At 38.9% G+C, this 20,159-nt stretch overlaps 1 protein-coding gene across 1 annotated transcript in view; it reads right to left on the bottom strand.

The window, feature by feature from the left end:
- Positions 1 to 754: 754 nt before the first annotated feature.
- ATP6V1A (ATPase H+ transporting V1 subunit A) overlaps positions 755 to 20,159 on the bottom strand; it is a 31,375-nt gene continuing 11,970 nt past the window's right edge. Inside the window, exons 6-14 of the mRNA XM_006161820.1 lie at positions 16,345 to 16,507; positions 15,431 to 15,539; positions 11,846 to 11,968; positions 11,587 to 11,701; positions 10,621 to 10,684; positions 8,914 to 9,117; positions 7,189 to 7,283; positions 5,554 to 5,725; positions 755 to 3,089 (exon numbers count right to left, since the gene is read on the bottom strand). Of these exons, the coding sequence (XP_006161882.1) occupies positions 2,997 to 3,089; positions 5,554 to 5,725; positions 7,189 to 7,283; positions 8,914 to 9,117; positions 10,621 to 10,684; positions 11,587 to 11,701; positions 11,846 to 11,968; positions 15,431 to 15,539; positions 16,345 to 16,507 (1,138 nt within the window). The 3' untranslated portion in view covers positions 755 to 2,996. The remainder of the gene's footprint in view (positions 3,090 to 5,553; positions 5,726 to 7,188; positions 7,284 to 8,913; positions 9,118 to 10,620; positions 10,685 to 11,586; positions 11,702 to 11,845; positions 11,969 to 15,430; positions 15,540 to 16,344; positions 16,508 to 20,159) is intronic.

Raw genomic sequence — 20,159 nt, 5'->3', positions numbered from 1 at the left:
GAAGGAAATTCCAAAGGGCACAACTGTGAGATTTAACACTGGAAAAATACATAGGAAACTTATTTAACTGGCTCCACTTAGGACCAGGTACAGCACAATAAATATAGAACAATTGTTAAAGATTAAATACTTAGGCCAGAGGACATAGTGGTTAAGGTGGACTCCCACATGGTGGACTGCAGTTTCAGTCCCGGACCTAGCAGCTTGGAACTCATGCTGGCTGCGTGTGTGTGCATACCCAAAATCCTGAGAGCAGAAAGGATGAGAAGGGACTGCAGCGTGGCCATCACCCCCAATGAGTGATTTCTCACTCTCTCTGGGCCAGCAAATGTGCCCTTTAGCAAAATCTCTCAAAAAAAAAAAAATTAAGGAAATAAAATATATCCTATGGAATGTACTGGATTGTTACTATGGATTTTGCTATACTGGATCTTAGATCATTTGGTTTGAAAATTATGTAGTCCAAGGCTTTAGTTCACTTGCCAAAAATGGACACGCATATCACTGATCGTCTTTTATTTAGAAGTAAACTTTTGGAAACCATTCTGTTTTCCCATTTAAATATTTAGAATGGAATGGATTCTGTGTACCGTGTTTCTAAATCATAGTAAGATATGATGATCTCAATTCAATTTAATAATCATAAGAAACAATCTATAAAAAATGAAAAGGGTCATGTGAAAACATTAAGGCAAAATATAACAAGGCGGTGTGTTCTCTATTAGATCCTATCACCACAGAAAGAAAACAAGTGTTATATTTTAAATCCACTTTTTATTCTTTCATAGATTTTAACAATTATACACAACTTTTAACATAAAGATAGTGAAATCTCAAGGGTAGGGAGGCAATATATATGGCCTCTTCTAGTCATTCTTCAGGATGGAAGGAAATTCCAAAGGGCACAACTGTGAGATTTAACACTGGAAAAATACATAGGAAACTTATTTAACTGGCTCCACTTAGGACCAGGTACAGCACAATAAATATAGAACTGCATCATCTTTTCAAAAGATTGTTGTAATTGTAACACAGGATTACTAAAGAAATACGACCAGTGACCAATCTGAAATTCTACAACACAGAGGTGAAGGGACACTTACAGGGAGGTCTGAGCACACGTTCCAGCATCTTCACACTCACACCTCAATGTTCTTAAAAGAATGAAACTCAGAAATAAAAACAAACTTGGTCAAACGTTCTTCATCATATCATTCACTACTATCCCAATCCTACTTTGATGGTGAGTTTAAGGTACAAATAGGAAGTCTTTAAAAGCCTTTTCATTTCCACTAGTCTTAGGGCCTCTGGATAGGAGACCAAATTGGAAGCAAACTGATTAAGCAGCACCGTCAAGTCCGTATCTCAAATTATCGCATAATTTTTATCTGTCGATATTCTGAAAGGTTAAAAGAAGTTGTATGGAAGAATAACAGGCCACTGTCAAAACACGCAACTGCAAAGATCGAAACAGAACTATACTTGAATTCTTTACTGCCTGCATCTTTCCTTAATAAACCAAAAGAGATGAAGTATTTAAAAAATCTAAATAACAACATACGCAGGGCATAAAATACTTCATTTATGCTATTATATTTGGGTATTTGAGATTATTTGACATTCGCATACCCTTTCCTCTTCCCGGAGGGGAAGCAACGGTAGCAGCACTATCGGTCAGAAAGAGTTCATGGGAAACAGTCGTTCTCAGAGCTGCTCTGCAGTGTGCCTTACTATCCAAACACAGAAACTATTATTTTTAAACACATACTTAAAAGATAGGATGAAGTCTTTTTTTGCTTCACATAACCTAGATTCTGTCAGCAGAAATCATAAGAATTCATTGCGTCCCTATCACACAGAATGGAAACTGTTAAAATGCTATGGCCTTAGATATTCCGGTAAACTTTTTGAGCCATTGAATCAAAAGCCACAAGGAAGAAGGCAGTATTTTTTACCATTGGTAAACTTGTTGTTGAAAAATTCAATAAGCAAATAAACATGCAAATATGTGACATAAATCATTACTCTGTAAAAACATAATGCCACTCTGGCCCCGAGAATGACAACACCTAAGCTGGTCCGTAAAGGTGCATATGGCCTTTAACGGCTACTAAATATCTACCCTACGGCATTTTTTGCCCATCACACTGCCACATGATCCTTAGAAGCTGAGGTTTCTAAGATGTTTGAGGAAAAGAAAGGAGGTGTGATGTAGATCAAGTTTTCAGTGATTGCTTTGAATGTAATTTTAAGAAGAATTTTCTAGTAATGAAGTATATAATAGTCCTCGATACTAATTTTTCCCTAGTAATTTAAAGTATGCTTTAACAAGACAATATTAATCTAAGCTTGACCATCTGGTTCTTTTCATTTTTTAAAGGGTACTAATGCATACAGTGTGCTGAACCCCACAAATTCCTGTTTTAAAAATAGTATAGTTCCCAACAGTTTCCCATACATATTCCTGATTTATCCTGGGAGAAGCAATGCATAATTGGAACACTAATTATTCATGTTTTTAAAAAGTAAATATTCCCTGCAAAGCAGTTCCTTAGCAAAATGCTAAGTTGCAAATGACTTTACCGCAAAGATAGTGAGTCATTTCACAAAGTACCTGTCAAAAGATATAGAAATCTGGCCTTCTATTCCAAATCCGCTGCGAAGAGTACATGCAGTAGTCCTGTTTACAGTTTAATGGAGATGAGGGAAGGGCACACCTAGGATGGGGTGGTCCCCTACATGTAAGGTTACAGTAGTGTAGCCGTTATGTATCGTATTTACTACATTCACCACTTCAGATAAAGGATCAGGGAGGCCCTTCAAACACTGGAACAAAGGAATGTTTGTTTTATATAAGACCTACCAAATAAACAGTGAAACAAATAACACACATAGGCACTAGTCTCAAAGCTGCACAATAAAGAAGCAAAGGGTCTGAGATGAGAAATTTAGGAAAATATACACATGAGTTTGCTGAGGAAAAAAAAAATCACAGTTTAATCTTCAAGGCTACGGAATGCATTCTGCATATCTTCAAGAAGTTGTGCATAGTCACTCTTGATCTTCGCCTCACCATCTTTCACTGGATCCTGAAAAAAGACATTGCAGATTTCATAAATGTGTGGTGAATTACTTATATTTTATATAAGTAACTTTATACACACACACACACTTACATGTGCATTTTTTTAAAGAGAGATTTTTTTTTTTCTATGGGGCATGTGCACTTGCCAAAGAGATAGATAAAGACAGAGAGACAGAAAGTGAGAGATCACCCCCAGAAGGGATGGCCACATTGCAATTCCTTCTCCATTCTTCTCTCAAGATTTTGGGCATGGACGCACACACGCCTGGCTTGAGTTTTAAGCCGCTGGGTCTGGGCCTCGAACTGCGGTCAACTACATGGAGTCCAGTGACATAACCAGTACATCATCTGCTGGTTTCCTAATATACTTTGAGAACAAGGTTAAGCGAGATACAAAGGCAGGCATCAAAACTATGCCCATTTTCTTTTTCTTTAAAGGTAGAAATGTATTAAATAGAGTCATACTACAACCATGCAGGAGAAACAAAATCAGTTTTGGATTGTGTGTGCTAATAGCATTCAATGGCCAAAGGATTTAGCTTCAACAATGTGTCCGGTAGTGGGAAATCATACAGCATCATGTACTGGAAGCATGTGACTGTGTGTGAATGATCACTAGAAATTAATCAAAATGTAATTTACCATTCAAGGCCTCATGGCATGACATGGGGATGGAGAAGTAAAATTTGGAAAATACTTGTTAAAATCCACCATATTTAAAACCTAATGTTAAATTTAATAGGTGTAATAGGTGCTTTCTCTCTCCCTTCCTCCCTCCTTCCCTCCCTCCCTCCCTCTCTCTCTCTCTCTCTCTCTGGCAAGGGCACATGCCCTCTGACCAAAAAGAAAAAAGAAAAGAAACTTAGTTGGGAAATATATATGAAAGAGACTTTAGGGCCAGCAGATGGCTCAGTGGTTACGTCACTGGACTCCAACATAGCCAACCGCGGTTCCTGTCTCAGACCCAGTATATATATATATATGTGTGTGTGTGTGTCCAAGATCCCAGGAGGAGGATGGAGGAGACGGGATTGTGGACATCCCCCTGGGAAGTGATTCCTCACTTTCCCTCTCACTATTTCTGTCTCTCTCCAGCAAGCACATGTGCCCTAAGGTGAAAAATTCCCCCCAAAAAGAGAGACTTTAAAATGTCCACATTTTCTGACCTAATCATTCCACTTTTGAGAAAATACATAAAATCAACTTCATGAAAAACTACATGGCTGTTCACATCAACAACTGGAAATTTCTTAAATTCCTAAAATAGGAAAATATTACTCTCATGCCACAAAATAATGCTACAGAAAAATATTTAATGGCATTCAGTAGAAAAAAAGGTTTATCACTTTTAATCACACTACCAGAAACTTATCAGTATTATATTTTTCTTCCTCTGAATATATTTTTAAGAGCGGTGAGGAGAAAGCACCTCCACAGAAAATAGTCATGCTGCAATCCCTTCTCATCCCTTTCCCTCCTTTCAGGGTTTCGGGCACACATGTGCCTGTTAGGTTTCTCAAACCACTGGGTCCAGGACTCCAATCGCATAGTGAGCCATGTGGGATCTGGATGCCTAAACCACCAGGCCGTGGAGTCAACCCTAATATTCTATCTCATGAACATGCCACAGGCATACTGGAGACACTGTACAATGTTGGATGACATTTAAGAAGTTTAATAAATAACCTTTTATATATATATCCATATTAAAAATCTGATTATATTTCAAAGTAGAATGACAGCACCCAAAGTCTGAATATTTTAAAATTCTTGATACAAGGAGTATCTAGTTGTAAAGGTTTCTCTTTAGTCTATAGTGTGAATGGACACACATACACACATTCTCTTTTTTTCTCTGTAGATACATACACATGCAAGTATAGTTTAAAGATCTTTATGTCACATACACACTCAAAGAATCATCTTCAATAGGTGATTAGTAAATATGTCTGGATGTCATGACTTAGAAATAACTATGATTCAACTAATCCAATATTTTCAGAACAATCTCATACATTTGAGTTTCTACTGATAATTTAACTACCTATTTTTATCTTGTGTACTTTCAAACAAGAAGCCACTTAAAAGTTAAAAATTGACGTGCAATGAATGATATTTAAAAGAAGTAAATGACAGACATTATTTCAGAAGAACAATGAGAGCTAGATGTTAACAGGCACTTGAAGTAAGGTAATTGCTGCTCAGCAATGAATTCAGCTCAAAATCCCTGGCAGTTAAGACAAAAGGGAAAACACGTCAGCAGTTATTTTAGACATGACATACTATCATTTTATCATTAGAATTCCTACTTGAACATAACCTTGGGGCCTGTTGCGGTTTTACACAACCTAAACATGTATGAGAATGATAAATACTAGTTTCATACCCCAGGTTTGGTACTCAAATGCTCAGAAAAATAAAAAAAGACACACTTCCTCCTAAAAAGTTACAGTAGAAACAAAATATACCTTGAATTTCATGGAGGAAAGTTTATAGAGGATCTCTCCCATGTGCTCACGGATAATGGACCACGTGATTTTATTGTCACTCTGGGCAGTGGTTTCAACAGCCCGGCGTGCCATGTCATAAAACGCAATCATGTTGGACAGCATGCCTACTGTCTTGTAGAATGGGCAGAACCTGGACAAATAAAGGTAAAAAAAAAACAAAAACCAACTCCAACACAGGTTCATACTTATATAAAACCTTATCTATAAACCATCAGAGCATTAGCTTCTTTATTTAAATATGCAGACTACTTTAATTTACTAGATGATACACAAGGGACGAAAAAAGAATAGTAGAGAAGACCAATAATGACTTAACCAGAGTTTTTGGACAGAGATGTCTCAGGATATGGGATGAATAAATAGATAAATATTCTTTTTTCAATTTTAAGGGTGATATTTGTTTTTCTCTCATAAAATCATCAGAGGAGGAAAGGTGAAACTGTACTGCTATGATCTAATGACTCCAGAGGGTTATTTTTATATAGCGTGGTTACACAAGTAACCCAAGTAACCCAAATGGTGAATTAACTAGTTGTAAAGATTCTCTTGTGATAGTGGGTTAAGATTTAATGAATGATAGAAAATTACAAGTTCCTAAAGTTAAGAGTAGGCCCTTTCCCCTTGATGCATTCATTTTCATTTACTCGTACCTTTCAATTATGGACACAAAAGCAAATATTCACCTCTGATCACCTTCATTCTTATCAACTTTCTGACATATTTAAATACATTTGCACACACAATTCTGCATACTCCTATTACAAAGAACTGTTCCCTGCTGAATCATCTTCGGGTAGACTGAATTATCTGATGTAGTAGATTTCTGAGGCTTACTGAGATACTGGCCTATTTTCTGCTTGCCCTATGTTCTGCTAATCCTTCCATTCGCTCAGTTCCCTCTTTAGTTATATGTGGGGGCAAACATGATTTGATGGAGAAAGAAAAGAGAACCTTAAACAAGCCTTGACAATAGCAGAGACTAAAATAACAAAAAGCAAGCACTGGGTAGGAGTTCAGGGGTGGCAGAGCCACTTAACAGGTACTTCGGTGCTGGGTCACTGGGAAAGTCGGGATGCATTTCTGCACAGAGATACAGAAAAACACATCATGACTTTTCTAATGACCCGATATAAAGAAAGAGAGATAGGATTGTTAAGAAATGAGGCAGGAAAGCAGAACGTAATTATTAGGAAAAGAGTGAAGAAGACATGGGCAGTAGAAAAAAGTAGTGAAGAAAGCTTCTAGAGGAAGCAATAACTCTAGGTCCTATACATTAAGCCATAATTTAATTATAGGTGGCTGTATGAGTGAAAATAGTGTCATTATTGGATAAATGAGCAAATCAAAACAAAGAGACATACTAGATTACTGTCTGCCATGAATATAAAAAAATAAGCCAACATATTGAGTCAGAGTGTCTGTATAAGAAAAAAGAAGAGATTTCCAATGTGTAGGCAATTCGTTGACCAAAACATAGAAAAATCTTCAAATTATTATTAGGTTGTTGGGAAAATCATGATATAGTTTTCTATGCAAAAATGCATCATGACTTTCCCGACAATCCAAGAAACGAAGGAAACCAGCACGGCTTACCTGTCATAAGGAGTATATCCATTCTGTTGCAGGAAGTCATCTTTAATAAGTTTTGCTACTTCTAGAGTGATCTTATCTGTTTCTGCTAAAGAAGCCTAGAGAAGGAAAGACATATTATTAGAAATCTGGGCCCAGTGCACACGGGACACTGCTACTTGGCAGGCTCAGGCCATATGGGAGGCCTGGGTTCCCTATCTGCCACCCTAAAGAAGTTGGGTGTAGCGGCTACTTGGGGGGCTGAGGCAGGAGGGCGGTGCTCATGGATCAAAACAGGCAATACGTGAGATCCTATCTGAAAGAGCTGGTCCTGGCAGCACATGTCTGTGGTCCAGCTACTCAGGAGGCTGAGGCAGGAGGATCCTGATACAGCAAGGCCCTGCTAGAACCACACACACACACACACACACACACACACACACACACACACACGAGGATCATGATACAGCAAGGCCCTGTCTAGAACGCCACACACATACACACACACACACACACACACACACACACACACACGAGGATCATGATCACAGAGAGGATCATGATACAGCAAGGCCCTGTCTATAACACCACATATGCACGTGCACGCACGCACACACACACAGAATTTTACTTCCACAATGTAGGATCAAGAGTGGGTATTAATTAGCAAGCAGAAGCTATATAATGAAACATAGTTACCTACCATTAATAGATTCCCTTCACAACTGGTTTTTGAATGGTAGTCTTTTAAAAAAAAAACACTTCACCATGGCAGCACCAGATGACATGCCCAACAAATGTACACCCGGTCCTCTAGCCACACGCCCGGCCATATGGGAGTCCAGCGCCATAACCACATGCCACCTGCTGGCCCCACATCATGACTTTCCTGACCATCCAATATATTGGTGTTTACAACAGATTTTCTGTGTTGAATCATATTTGTATTCCTGAGATAAACTTGTTCGTGATGCATCATTCTATTATTTTTAATATCCTGCTGGGTCTAGTGAGTAATATTTAATTTAATACTTTAAAATCAATTTTAATAAAGAAAATGAGCCTATAGTTTTCTTTTCTTATATTGTCTTTGGGTTCACAGATGTTTTCTTTTTACTCCTCTTATAGAGCCACTGTACTCTAGAAATACGTATTAATACATGCTATACATGTTAGCTATCTAATAACATTATTCTTTGTAAGGAAAACATTAAGAGATGACTTTATAAGATAAAATACAAAGAACAGAGTCAGATACAGAACTCTAAGAGTCCTGACTAGTATCGCATACTATCTGAGAAATCATTAAATCCAGAATTTAACTTGGCTAAATTTATCACACCACTTTCCTTTGAAATGTCAAAGCACAGACACAAGAATGTAAGTTACTTACTTAAGGTAACACAACTAATTACTGGAGGAACTAGAATCCAATCCTACTGATTCCTAGACCAAGTATTTCTATAAAATATATATGATAATAGACCCTAACTCTACCACCTCTATTTGTGGGTGGGTACGTTCTACTTCAAGAAGTAAAAATTAGGTAGAGTGTCTCTTTCTTACCTACAATATACCCAGGCTCACAATAAGTGCTATAAGAAAACTAAAAATCTGAATTAGTTTTATAAATTATTTAATAAATATTCACTTGGCCAAGCAAGAGTCTGTATATCCAATGTTCTGTCTGTCCTTATAACATTATCTAGTGTAACCCAGATGCATTCTCCATTGGACTTGACAACCTACCTTTCCCACGAGCTGTACAATTTCTGCCAGGTCTTCTTCTTCCTGCAGAATCTCCTTAGCTTTGGTCCTCAGAGGAACAAACTCTGTGAAGTGTTTGTCATAGTACTCATCCAAGGCACGCATATATTTGCTGTAACTGATGAGCCAATTCACAGAGGGGAAATGCTTACGTTGAGCTAGTTTCTTATCTAAGCCCCAGAACACCTGATTGAAAAAGAAACAAAATAACAATTATTTTTCTTAAAAAATAAATGTTTAAAAAATAATAAAATCTATTTCTTTGTCCTACATAAGCCAATTCTATGGTTTGTTGGTCAAATTCTGTTTCTCTTCAGTATATTCAAAATAGAATAAAACTTGTTGACTTGTCGATTAAGAAGAGTATTCTTGGGCCAGCAGTAGGCGTGGAGATTAAGGTAGCTGGATCCCACATGGCTGGCTATATGGTTCAAGTCTCAGAACCAGCAAACATTCCAAGCACACGTGAATGCTGCTGAAATGCTCAGAGAAGAATGGAGAGAAAGAAATCATGGCATGGCCATCCTCCCCAGGAGGTAATTTCTCATGAAATTGTCCTCACTCTTTGTCTGACTAGCAAGTGCATGTGACCTATAGCAATAAATAAATAAATAAAAGTATTCTCTTCATTTTCAGGGTGGGTAATAGCTACAAATCAAATTGAAAATTTATACAAATTTCTTTAATGCTGTGTCAGATCTGACAGCAAAAGGGAAAATTAATAGACTCTTTTGAACATTATTATGATGCAAAGCTCTCTTTTAATGGCAAAGCTGGCTTGCTCTCCACTAAAATGTGTCTCGGTTCTGGGAAGCAAATGCCTAGGCAGAAGCCACATTTTCCAGCTTTCCTTTCACTTAGGTGTAGTTAACAGAACAAGTGGAGTGACTGTGTCACTTTTGAGCCCAATGTTCACTAAGCGGGAGTGCCCTCTCTGCAGTGTCTCCAGTGCCAGCCAGGCTGGGTGACGACGAAGTTACGAGACGGACAGAGTCCGGGCCTCTGAGTTATTACTGTGCAGACCAGAGCTCCTCTCTGATAGGTTTATCTGCTTGGACCATACTGTAAGGAGAAATACACTTCTGGCTTTTTGCTATTATACTTTTTGGGGGCTTTTTGTTTCTGTAACTAGGGTTATTCTAACTTAAAGGGTAATATTACTCTATCAAACTTTGCTACCTGGATGTATTCTCACTTACATGTTATTATAAACCCTATGTAAAAGGCTGAGGGGGAAAAAAGACAGTATTAAAAACTCTCATTGTTGGGACCAGCAGTTAGCATAATGGCTATGTTGCTGGACTCCCATGTAGTCTACTGCAGTTCAAGTCCCGGACCCAGTGGCTTAAACTCACGCCGGGTGCATGTGCATGCGTGCCCAGGATCCCAAGAGGAGAATGGAGGAGAAGGGATTGTGGCATGACCATCCCCACTAGGGGAGGTGCTTTCTCGCTTTCTGTCTCTCTGTCTCTCTCTGTCTTTCTGGTGAGTGCACATGCTCTATAGCAAAAACCTCTTAAAAAAAAAAAAGACTCTCATTGTTAAGAAATGTTGCTAAAACGGGCTTTACCTCTGCCTTCTCTTCAGTGACTAAATATTTCAAGATAATTTGGTAATGTAACAGCTGGAGTGGGGATGGAGACAGAGGGCAAAAAGCTCAAAAATTGACCATATTAGGAAAAGACATACCTGCACAATACCAAGAGTAGCAGATGTAACCGGATCAGAAAAATCACCACCAGGTGGAGAAACTCTAAAGTTAAAAAGAAAAAAAAGTTATTAGAAATGCTTATAAAAAATACCGTATATGAAAGGCTTTTTTTAAAAATCAATTTTAGTGTAAAAAGTAAATAACCAAGAAATAACCTGTGGGAATAAACTCTTACATAGACATCTTAAAAAAAAAAACATTGAATTCTGAATAAGAATTACAACTATTGACCAACTTCTAGTATGAGAAATGAAATAGATATTTTATTATTAAAATTAGTTTCATTCTCTAATCAACCAGATGAAGCAGGAAGGAAGAGAGGTTCTGAGAACAAAGCATGGATTTCTGTAGTGATCATGAATTTTCACTTGGTTTTGTTTCCGTGAACGTGTGTTGTTTTCTTAGACAAGATTTCACTATGTTGAGATCCCCCTGTCTCAACCTCCCAAGGACCTGAAACCAGAGGCATGCACCACCCACAGCTCTTTCAGACAGGGTCTCGCTATACTGGTCGCTGGCTGTGAGCCTGCACCTCAGCCATCAGAGTAGCTCGACTCCTGGTGTGCTGCCATGTCAGCCTTTTAGGGTACGCCAGGAAAAGCCCCAAGCCACCCCTGTGGCCTAGCCTGCCAAGTGCAGCATCAGGTACACTACCACAACTAGGCCTTCACTTCGTTTTGATCATAATACTGTAAGTATTATAATATGCCTATACTTTTCTAAGTTATTCCTCAGATAGTGTGACTTGGATATATTAACGAAGTCAAACGTATGAGACCAGAACATAGAGAGAGAATCTAAACTTGTACATCTTCAAAGAGCTCATTGGGTGATTCTTGAGTACAACTCTGGTTAAGAATCACTGCTCCCAAAAGAAGTTAAACAGTCTCTCTTTAAAGTAAATAACTTTTTCCTCTTGAAAAGTAAATAGTTTGGGTGCTTACGCTCCTACAATGCTGACACTCCCTTCTCTTTCAGGATTTCCAAGACATTTTACCCTGCCTGCTCGCTCATAGAAAGAAGCCAGACGGGCACCAAGGTATGCAGGATATCCACTGTCTGAAAAATGAAAAAAATTTAAGAATTAAATTTTAAATTAAGTTAAATTAAATTAATTAATTAAATTAAAGAGAGATTTTAAGTCAGCTTCCCCCACCTCAATCCTATTAGTCTTGCTACATGGTAAACACTACAGAGACTCACCTGCAGGCATTTCAGCTAAGCGACCAGAGATTTCTCTAAGGGCCTCAGCCCATCTAGACGTAGAGTCAGCCATCATACTGACGTGATAGCCCATGTCACGGAAATATTCTGACAGTGTAATTCCTAAATTGGGAAGAATAGTACGAGTTACAATGCTAGAACATAAAAGCCCAACTTTATTGCCCTTAAGAAAGCTTAGTATATGAGCGTAGACTGCTAGCTGTTCCTCCAAATCTGTTCTCCCTCTGCTGGGCACATAGCTGAAATGTACTTCCCAGCAGCCCCTGCATTTAGACTGCTAGGTAACTGACAACTAGCTAATGAATGTGAGTCAAAGTAACACGGTCCATGACCAGATAAGTCACATATTCTTTCGTATTCTTCTTTCTGGTCTGTTGAGATGGAGCGATCTTTCAGGAATCCTGGAAGTCATGTGTTGAAACTGGAAGAGCTCTTTTTAGCCTGGGCTGCAGCCCAGAGTGACAAAGTAAACGGCTCCATGATTGCCAGAAATAAACAGACATTATACTGAGCAAATATATGTTTGAATCTTTTGATGCACTCTTAGCCTATCCTAATATACATTTTTTTGGAGAGGTTTTTGCTATAGGGTGCATGTGCTTGCCAGAAAGACAGAGACAGAGAGACAGAAAAGGAGAAATCACACATGGGGGGGATGGCAACACAGCAATCCCTTCTGCAGTCTCCTCTCAGGATCTTGGGCAAGCACACACACGCATCCAGCGTGAGTTTAAGCCACTGGGTCTGGGACTCAAACCATGGTGACTACATGGGAGTCTAGCAACATCGCCATTACGCCAACTGCTGGTCTGGTCCCTATCCCTATTTTTTTTTTTTTTTTGGAGAGGTTTTTGCTATAGGGCGCGTGTGCTCGCCAGACAGACAGAGAGACAGAAAGCGAGAAATCACCCCCCAGGGGGGATGGTCACGCCGCAATCCCTTCTCCTGCATTCTCCTCTCGGGATCTTGGGCACGCACGCACACGTGCCCGGTGTGAGTTTTAAGCCACCGGATCCGGGACGCGAACCGCGGTCGACTATGTGGGAGTCCAGCGACACAGCCATTACGCTAACTGCTGGTTCCCTGATACACATTTTAAAAAAGCAGAAAAAGACATTTTTCTACTTTCTTGAAATAATTAAATATGAAATTAATTTCCAAATGCAGCTTTCATCTATTATGATCTCTCTCTCTCTCTCTCTCTCACACACACACATACACACACACACAAGTACTCATGTTAGCATATTAAAAAACCTTTAACTGGACCAGCTGATAGTGTGGTGTGAGCACACCCTACTTTCACTACGTAAAGAGTGCATGAAGCCGGGTGGAAAAGAAAGAATTCACTGTGAATGGCCGGAGAGCTGCTAGTTTGTTGGCAGAAGAGTAAAGTAACTTAGGTACACAACCCTGGGCCAGAACAAATTCCACAGGTTACCAGGAGGGATTTTTATTGCCCTCATCCACAGCTCGCAGCTATGCCCTCCCACCCCCTCACAATAATAAATATCAGTAGAGGATGTCTAAACAAACATAAAACAATTAAAGAGACAGAACAGAAGACTACAATGGCCAAAAAAACATGCCAAGGAACAAATTACAACTGTGAACATAGTTAATTAAACAAACAAAAATCCTCACAATGCATCCTACCACAAAATAAAATCTCAAGTAATACAGAACAAGAAAATAAGAGATGCTTCATGAGCCAGAAGAACTCAATTGCTGAATGGTTTCTAGTGAAACCATCATTTCTATAAAAGCAACACAAAGTAAACATCTTACCCTGTTGACGGACAAAGGCTAAATAAATAAAAAGATGAGAGGAAACAATATAATGGGAAATAGATAAAGGGTAAGCCCAGTTGGTATATTTGAAGAAGATAGTCATAATGAAAGAGAAAAGCTTTTAAAATAATTCTCAAAATTTTCCCAGAATAAAAGACATATTCATACACTGAAAAAGTATAGTATGTCTATGGAAAAATTTACTAAAACCGTCAATACTAGGATGTATCCTAATATGTTATGAGACTTCACATTCAAAAAGAAATCCTTTGGGGGCAAAGAGAAAAATCACCTATTAAAGGAAAAAAAGCCTCAGATCCTTCTTCAGCATTTAATGCTAGAATAAGAGTTTTGGAGAAAGAAATATTGATCCAAGAATTATATATACACTCAGTCAAATGCTCTTTGAAGGCAATTTAAAAAACCAAACAAGTACTTGTGAAGAAATAAGAACTCAGAGAATAGTTTCCATGAGCCTTTCTGGAAGAAACTTCCCAAAGTCAAATTGTAGCCAATCAAGAAATGAATGGAGAAATTATAGCCACAGGACTGCTAGTGAGCATTAACTCCATTAAACTGTTAGTCCAAGGCTAAATCAAATATTGCATTTATGGTTACAGAATAGAATGTAAATTGTAAAAATCCTAAAACTATAGAAATAAAAGTACCACAAGCTAAGATGTAAGTGGGAGCAAAGCTAGGAGGTAATATATATTAACACACTAATTTTTCTTATCTTTTATATACCCAGTCAAAATACAATAATCCAAAGCTAATAATTTAAGTTACAAAGGTACAGATATATTTAAAGGTGAATCAATGGTAAAAATGTAATAAAAAAATTATGACCAGTAGCTGGTGTAATGGTTATGTCACTGGACTCCCACATAGTTGAATGTGGTTTGAGTCCCAGACCCAGTGGCTTGAAACTCACTCTGGGCACATGTGTGAGCATGCCCAAAATCCAGAGAGGAGAATGGAGAAGAAGGGATTATGGCATGGCCATCCTCCCAGGGGGGTAATTTCTTGCTTTCTGTCTCTCCAGTGAGTACATGTTACCTGTAGCAAAAATTCTCTCAAAATAAAATAAAATAAAAGGTACATTATTTTATGGTCACTAAAAAGATTGGGACCTGGGCTGACTCTTCAGCCTGGTCATTAAGGCAGCAGGATCCCATGTGGCTGACTACGTGGTTTGAATCCTGGACCCAAAGACTTGAGAAACATGCTGGGCATGTATTCATGCATGGCCAAGATATTCGAAGAAGGCAAAGATGGAGAAGGGCTCAATTATGCCCCGCAGTAGGGGTGCTTTCTCCCTCTGTCTCTTTCTGGGAAGGACATGTACCCCTTCTGGCAACTAAAAAAACAAAAACAAAAACCTGGGGCCCAGCTGCTGTGGTGCAGGCCCAAGGGTGCTGCTGCCACATAGGAGGCCCAGGTTCGAATCCTGAGTCAATCTAAACATGTCAGACACACATCTGTGATCCTGGTTGGCAAAGACATTGTAGGAAGTAATGCTGCATAAGACCCTATGGAGAGTACACGTTTCTGTCTTCTCTCTCATGAAATAAGTGGAGGACAAAAAGATTGTGGTAGGTCTGTAAAATTCTCATATTCACTTATTCTCAAGATATAATATGTAAAATGTTCTTTAAAAGCTACAGATGTGATTATATGAATAGTGATATTTTAGAACGAAAAAAAGGTTTTGTACTACATTTAAACTTAAAAGCAGATGTTAATTGCTTTTATTCCAGTTGAAGCTCTTACCAGTATAAATAGAGGCTTCTCTAGCAGCAACAGGCATATTGGAGGTATTAGCTACCAAGGCTGTCCTCTTCATAATGGACTCGACCTTTCCATCGACTTCCATGGTGAGCTAGAGAGAAAAAATAATCTATGAGTGATCCTCCTTTTTCTTTCTCTCTTTCTTTCTTTCTTTCTTTTTCTTTTTTTTTTTTTTTTTTTTAGAGATTTTTGCTATAGAGCATGTGTGCTTACCAGGGAGAGACAGAAAGCAAGAAATCACCCCCCAGGGGGCATGGCCATGCCACAAATCCCTGCTCCTCTATTCTCTCAGGATCTCGGGCATGCACACACATGCGCCCAGCATGAGTTTTAAGTCATCAGGTCCAGGACTCGAACTGCAGTAGACAATGTGGGAGTCCAGCGATGTAACCATTATTCCATCTGCTGGTCCCAGTGATCCTCCAGTTTCTAAATATAACATTTGAGTTCTTTGTTTTCAGCCTGTGCATATTCAACCCCTCTTATAAAATCAGTGTTCTCAGAGTTATATTCCCTATTACTCTAACCCCTCCTCTTTACTCCTCAGTACTCTGAAGAGGATAGGTATTATTTCCACGCATAAATAAAATCCATTACTTTATGAAGAAAAAAAATCACTACAGTAACTTACTAGATCATAAAGCCCAAGCCCATGTAAAGGTTAAAATCTGTAAACGTTTGGTGCATTTTGCCTCTCCCCCAAAAAGTGAAAATCACCAGACCACATAGAAACTTAGATTGGCTGACTTTGTGAGACTCAAACTGCATTCCCCAAAAGAGCCTGACTAACGAGAACGCGGTTCCAGACCCAACACAAAGCTTTATTCAATGCCAGTGAATAAAGTGAATTTTGGTATTTTCTAAAGAATATTATTGGAAGCTTTATATAGACACACCTCTGGGAAGTCCCGGAGCACTTCAGACATCTCATTTCCTCTTTCCCCACATCCCACATAGATGATGACGTCACTGTTGGAGTACTTGGACAGAGACTGCGAAATCACTGTCTTTCCACAGCCAAAAGCCCCAGGGATAGCAGTAGTTCCTCCCTGCACACATCTAGAAGGAAAGGAAGTGTGGATAGTTTTACTTGCTAATAAGTAATAATAAATAATGTAGGCAAGTGACACAAAAACACTAGATAAAGAAAGAAACCACTCGAATATCTTTGTCTGTAAATATACAAAGACATACTGTTACAGGTATAGCTGCTCCTTTGGTCTGTTATTATAATAATGTATGCATCTCTGTAATCATTTTTCTTTAAGTTTTCGCCATAGAGTGTATGTGCTTGCCAAAGAGAAACAGAGAGAGAGAGAGATGGTGAGAAACAAAGTGAGAAATTCCTCCCCCCAGTTGGGAATGGCCACAATCTGTTCTCCTTTATTCTCCTCTTGGAATGCTGGTCATGCACGCACACACACCTGTTGTGATTTTTTAGGACTTTGGATGTGAAATTCAAAGCTAGGTCAGCAATGTGGGAGTCCAGCACCTTAACCACTGCCACCTTCTGGCCCCTATCATCTCTATCATCTTTAATAGCTGAAAAGTAAAAGTATATTCCATAAGGTACTGGAGAAAAGTGATATGAAAAGAAGTTAATTCACAAAAAGACAATCAGGAATTAAAGCTAAAAATATAACTTCTGAAAATTGACTCCTGAGGCAATAAAAGTAACACCTAACAAATTCATACCATGCTATAAAGTTCAATTTACAAGGCTTTATGAAGATCTTAGGTCATTCCATTTTTAGTCATTCAATAACTATTCACTGAGCACATCTCAGGCACTATAAATTGTGCTGGGAGGTGCCAGAGACACAACGAACTGTAAACTAGATAGTGATGTTTCTGTACTCACAAAGCTCAGACTCCAGTGGGGTAAACTAAAAAGTCAACAGGAGATTTTAGCACATTTGGCAACCACATTCAAACTGCCCCTAAAAGGGGCAGTCGAACATGAAAAACTCTTAGGGAAGAGGAAAGTTGATAGTATTGCGTGTGTGTGTGTGTGTGTGTGTGTGTGTGTGTGTATTGGTGACTGAGAAGAAGCTAAGGGGAGCTTCTTAGTAATACTGTGTTTTATCAGAAAAATTCAGAAACATTACATCCTTATTCATAGTGATAGCTTTTTTCAATATAGTACTAATACACACTAACATTTTTTCTCCTCCAAATTTGTCAGTATATTTGGTAGACTAAGGAGGCTTGTCACATCTCCTGTGACTCCACACCTCTGTCAGATCACTTGTAATTTGAGGCAGAGGAAGGACAGGGTATGCCCGAGTTTGGAAATTCAGCAAGCCAGGATGAATAGTGTTATCACAGAGAGTATCTGCGGAGTGGTGGGACTACACAGGAAGAGGTACGATGACTGACACTGGATTAGAGTGGGGTGAGGAGATGCTTCTTAGAAGTATAAGACCTTTAATTTTACCTACTTTATTTATTAGAAATAGAAATTAGCCAGATAAAGGAAATAGCATTCCAAGCAGAAGAACAGCATGCCCCAAAGCCCAATGGCGAGGACCAGTGCTAGAGGAACTAAAAGTCCTTCAGTATCCCTGGAAGATGGCATATACGGAAGTAGGCAGGCAGGCCAACGGCTGAGATAGTGCTACAAAGTAAACAACGGCCAGGTCATAGGTGGCTTTGTGAGGAGTTAAGGATTGTGTATTTGCTTTCAGAGCAATGAAATGCAGTTTAAGATTTTAAAACCAGGCAGCGAAGGATAAGATATGTGTTTTAAATGGACTACTATGTACTATGAAAAACCACCTAGGAAGAAACACCACTGAACACACGAAGTCTGACTAAATGTGACTACTGCAAAAACGTGGGTGAAAGCCTTAATTATGGTCATGGAGTAGGGCGTAAAGACAGAGACTAAAAAACAAACAGATAAATAAATAAACTAGAATAAAAGCACTTGTTGAATAATTAACATATGGGATAATAAGAGCAATCTGTGAGAGAAGACATAGGGTTTAGATACATTTATGGAGAGAGGTAACAAGAAAATGAGCAAGTGTCAAAGAAAGGGGTGGTGATGAAGAGAGTAATTTTCATTTTGAACATGCTAACTTTGGAGCTCCTGTAGGACATTCAGAATCAGATTATGCCATTCATAATCAGAAATATTAAGGGAGTTATGAAAAATTTCATAGAAAATGGAATTAAAGTACAAATTTATTTATGTATTTATTTTTTCGAGAGGTTTTTGCTATAGGGTGCGTGCGCTCACCAGACAGAGACAGAGACAGAAAGCGAGAAATCACCCCCCAGGGGGGATGGCCACGCCACAATTCCTTCTCCTCTGTTCTCCTCTCGGGATCTTGGGCACGCACACACACGTGCCCAGCGTGAGTTTAAGCCACCGGGTCCGGGACTTGAACCGCAGTCGACTATGTGGGAGTCCAGCGACATAGCCATTATGCTAACTGCTGGTCCCCCCCCCTTTTTTTTTGAAAGTACAAGTTTATTACAGCACAAAAATTTTTTGAATTCCATGTAGTTTTCTCATAATATACATATTCAATGAACTTTCTGAAGATTCTTTGTGTGAGTCTAAAGCTCAGAAGAGATCTAAGATTAAGAATGATTATATTGGGAACCAGCAGTTAGTGTAATGGCTATGTCACTGGACTCCCACGTAGTCGACTGCGGTTCGTGTCCCGGACCCAGTGGCTTAAAACTCACGCCGGACGCGTGTGCGTGCGTGCCCAAGATCCTGAGAGGAGAATGGAGGAGAAGGGATTGCGGCGTGACCATCCCCCCTGGGGGGGTGATTTCTCGCTTTCTGTCTCTCTGTCTCTCTCTGTCTATCTGGCGAGTGCACGCGCCCTACAGTGAAAATCTCTCAAAAAAAAAAAAATGATTATACTTAAATCAAGACAGTGATGCCATCCACAGAAAGAATGAAATATAAAAGGAAGAGAAAGGGACCGGCAGGTGGTGTGGTGGTAAGAGGAGCTGGACTCCCACATGGCCAACCGCGGTTAGAGTTCCAGACCTGGCGGCTTTCACTCTCTCTCTCTCCCCAACTCTGCCCCTCTCTGGTCAAATTAAAATAAATAAAGTTAAATAAAATAATTCTTTAAAAACAAAAAAAATAAAATGAAGAGAGAAAAGAACGTATAAGAGGGAAAAACCCTAAGAAATACCAAAATTTAAGAGAGTCTTAAAGAGACTGCTATGGAGAATAAGAACTGTGGACATAAACTAACAGAAAGACCAAAGAAAGAAGGTGTATAAACAAAGAAGTGGAAAGTAATTTTCAAAGCTGTAGAGGTTAACAAAATAAAGATTAACAAATACTATAACTTATTTGTTGAATTGATCAATATGTGGGTGATGATGAAATCAATGAGAAGATTCAAAGGAGTGGTAAAGACAAGGGTGGACAGTGAATCAGAATGGGTGAGTGAACACTAGTAAGAAGGAAAAATCAAAGCAGGGAGAGCTTAGAAACAGTGAGAACAACAGAGAGAGCAGGTATAGAGAGTAACAGATCATGGTAAGAGTAAGACATTTATGGGTGTTGTCATCAGACAATGAGAGTTCCCATCTCATTGCTTCATTTTATTCTGTGAATTAAATCTTGTAGTAATTTCTTGAAAGTAAAGCAAAATATGGTAAAGCCTAAAATTTAAAGAGAAGAAAAAGGGTTTTGAAGAAATAAAAATATGGGGACCAGCAGTTGGCGTAATGG

This window comes from Tupaia chinensis, unplaced genomic scaffold (assembly GCF_000334495.1).
Source record: "Tupaia chinensis unplaced genomic scaffold, TupChi_1.0 Scaffold139218_1, whole genome shotgun sequence".
NCBI lineage: Eukaryota > Metazoa > Chordata > Mammalia > Scandentia > Tupaiidae > Tupaia > Tupaia belangeri.
This window is presented reverse-complemented; position numbering and strand designations above follow the sequence as displayed.